The 2,144-nt window shown below is 42.4% G+C and overlaps 1 protein-coding gene across 1 annotated transcript in view; it reads left to right on the forward strand.

The window, feature by feature from the left end:
* Nucleotides 1-77: 77 nt before the first annotated feature.
* PDHB (pyruvate dehydrogenase E1 subunit beta) overlaps nt 78-2,144 on the forward strand; it is a gene marked incomplete at its 5' end in the record, with an annotated part of 3,380 nt that continues 1,313 nt past the window's right edge. Inside the window, 5 exons of the mRNA XM_010174354.1 lie at nt 78-140; nt 218-253; nt 337-622; nt 1,353-1,463; nt 2,026-2,117. Coding sequence (XP_010172656.1) covers nt 78-140; nt 218-253; nt 337-622; nt 1,353-1,463; nt 2,026-2,117 — 588 coding nt within the window. The remainder of the gene's footprint in view (nt 141-217; nt 254-336; nt 623-1,352; nt 1,464-2,025; nt 2,118-2,144) is intronic.

A 2,144-nucleotide genomic window follows, 5' to 3' on the forward strand; every position in this document is an offset into this window, starting at 1 on the left:
TACAAGGTGCGTGAGTGCCGTTACCCGGCCGGGAAGGGGCCTCCGGAGAGCCCTGACTCCTCTCTCCCGCCCTGCAGATCTCCAGGGGCCTCTGGAAGAAGTACGGGGACAAGAGGGTGATCGACCCCCCGATATCAGAGGTACGGCTGCCCCTGCCCCGGCCATCCCTCCATCAGCTGCTCCCCCGGTGCTGACCCTCGGTTTCCTTCTCTTTCAGATGGGCTTCACTGGAATTGCTGTCGGTGCTGCTATGGTTTGTAAATTTGCATTCCCTCCAAACTAAACATTTGGTTTTATGTAAAAACTTACTAATCTGTATTTTAATATATTTAATAGGCAGGGTTGAGACCGGTGTGTGAATTCATGACGTTCAACTTCTCCATGCAAGCGATTGATCAGGTGATAAACTCTGCTGCCAAGACCTGTTACATGTCTGCAGGAGCGATCGCTGTTCCCATTGTCTTCCGGGGCCCCAACGGGGCGTCAGCTGGAGTCGCCGCTCAGCATTCCCAGTGCTTCGCGGCTTGGTACGGGCACTGCCCGGGACTGAAAGTTGTTAGTCCGTGGAGCTCAGAAGATGCCAAAGGTCTCCTGAAAGCATCAATCCGGGATGATAATCCAGGTGAACACAGGCAGATCACAGCAATACCCAGCGCTTGATCCTGAAAAGAATGTCAGTTTTCCCCTCCCACCCCATTTGAAACAAACAAAAAACTCTATTAAACCCCAAAACACTTCAGGCTGTTCTACTGCAGCTTTTGGGTACTTACAAAGGCACTAAAGTATTGGTTCAAACACTTTTCCTAACAGGCACTTGGCTTGCTAGCAGTACACTCTAATTTTGTGCTGTTGCCAGCTGTGTATCTTTAATGCCAGTTTGGCACCAGTCAGGAAACTTACAGGAAGCATTTATCAGTTTATCCTAAAGGGATTAAAAAGGATGAAGATACACTGGGAGCAGTTCCTGTGTATACAGTGTCTATGTAACACATTTTTACAGGTCATGAAACTCAGCTGATAAAATCAGCATGTCAGTAATTAAAAGCAGGACAACCTTTGTCTTTATTTCTCACAGACATGCATGCAAAATCTAAGACTTTTCTAAAACTAGAGATTCTACTGTCAGGTACCAAAGGTAAATATTTAAAACTTACTGTAGACAATTTTAAAAATAATTCAGCATTGAAGTAAAGACTGTGTTTTTTCTTTTTTTTGCTTCTGCAAACATATTTGAGTCCTTGTTGCCTGGTACGGGCTGAGTACCTGGAGCTAGTCTGCTGCAGTACCATTAATGATCAGTGCAGTTCTCTGCCTGCAGATGTACACGTTAACCCAAGTTTGTTTTCTTCTAGTTGTGATGCTGGAAAATGAATTACTGTATGGTGTTCCCTTTGAAATGTCTGAACAGGCACAGTCCAAGGATTTTGTTATTCCAATTGGAAAAGCTAAAATAGAAAGGCAAGGTAAGCTAAGAAGTTTGTTTCCTTGTTAACGGAACTGGCTGGGGACTTTAGCCTTTGCTATTCAGAGTACTGCTGTCATGGGCCACAGAAAAGTATTTCAAATCTTAAGTGTTCAAATGTTATTTTATTCTGCAGTATACTTAATTGTTCTGTTGCCCATATAAAGCACAATCACTCCATTCTCTATACCTCATCTAAAACTATACTTTGCTAAAAGATTTTACAGAGATGGAATATATGATGCCTGAAAAACTTTTTTCCTCACCTTAGTATGTAATTTTTGTCAAAAACACAGAAGAGATCATTGTAATATTTCAGCCCCTTGTTCAGAATTTACCACTGAATTATATTAATGTTTGACAAGGATAATCTGAAAACTGTCTTAAATATCTCCTCAGTTCCTTGGATTAAAGGGTAAATTTGTATCTTCATGTAGTCCTTCTGCTACCACTCCTCATGCCATGTACAGGTGTAGAATACTCAGCATTTCAAATAAAGTTAAGAAACTTAAATTTACAAGAGAATCCTAACATCACCTCAGAGGAACTTGTTTCTGTTCTAGGAACTCATGTTACATTAGTGTCACACTCAAGACCTGTTGGACACTGTTTGGAAGCAGCTGCTGTACTTGCCAAAGAAGGTGTAGAGTGTGAGGTGGGTGAGGTTTCTGTTGGTTTTCTC

This window comes from Antrostomus carolinensis, unplaced genomic scaffold (genome assembly GCF_000700745.2).
Source record: "Antrostomus carolinensis isolate BGI_N321 unplaced genomic scaffold, ASM70074v2 scaffold8438, whole genome shotgun sequence".
NCBI lineage: Eukaryota > Metazoa > Chordata > Aves > Caprimulgiformes > Caprimulgidae > Antrostomus > Antrostomus carolinensis.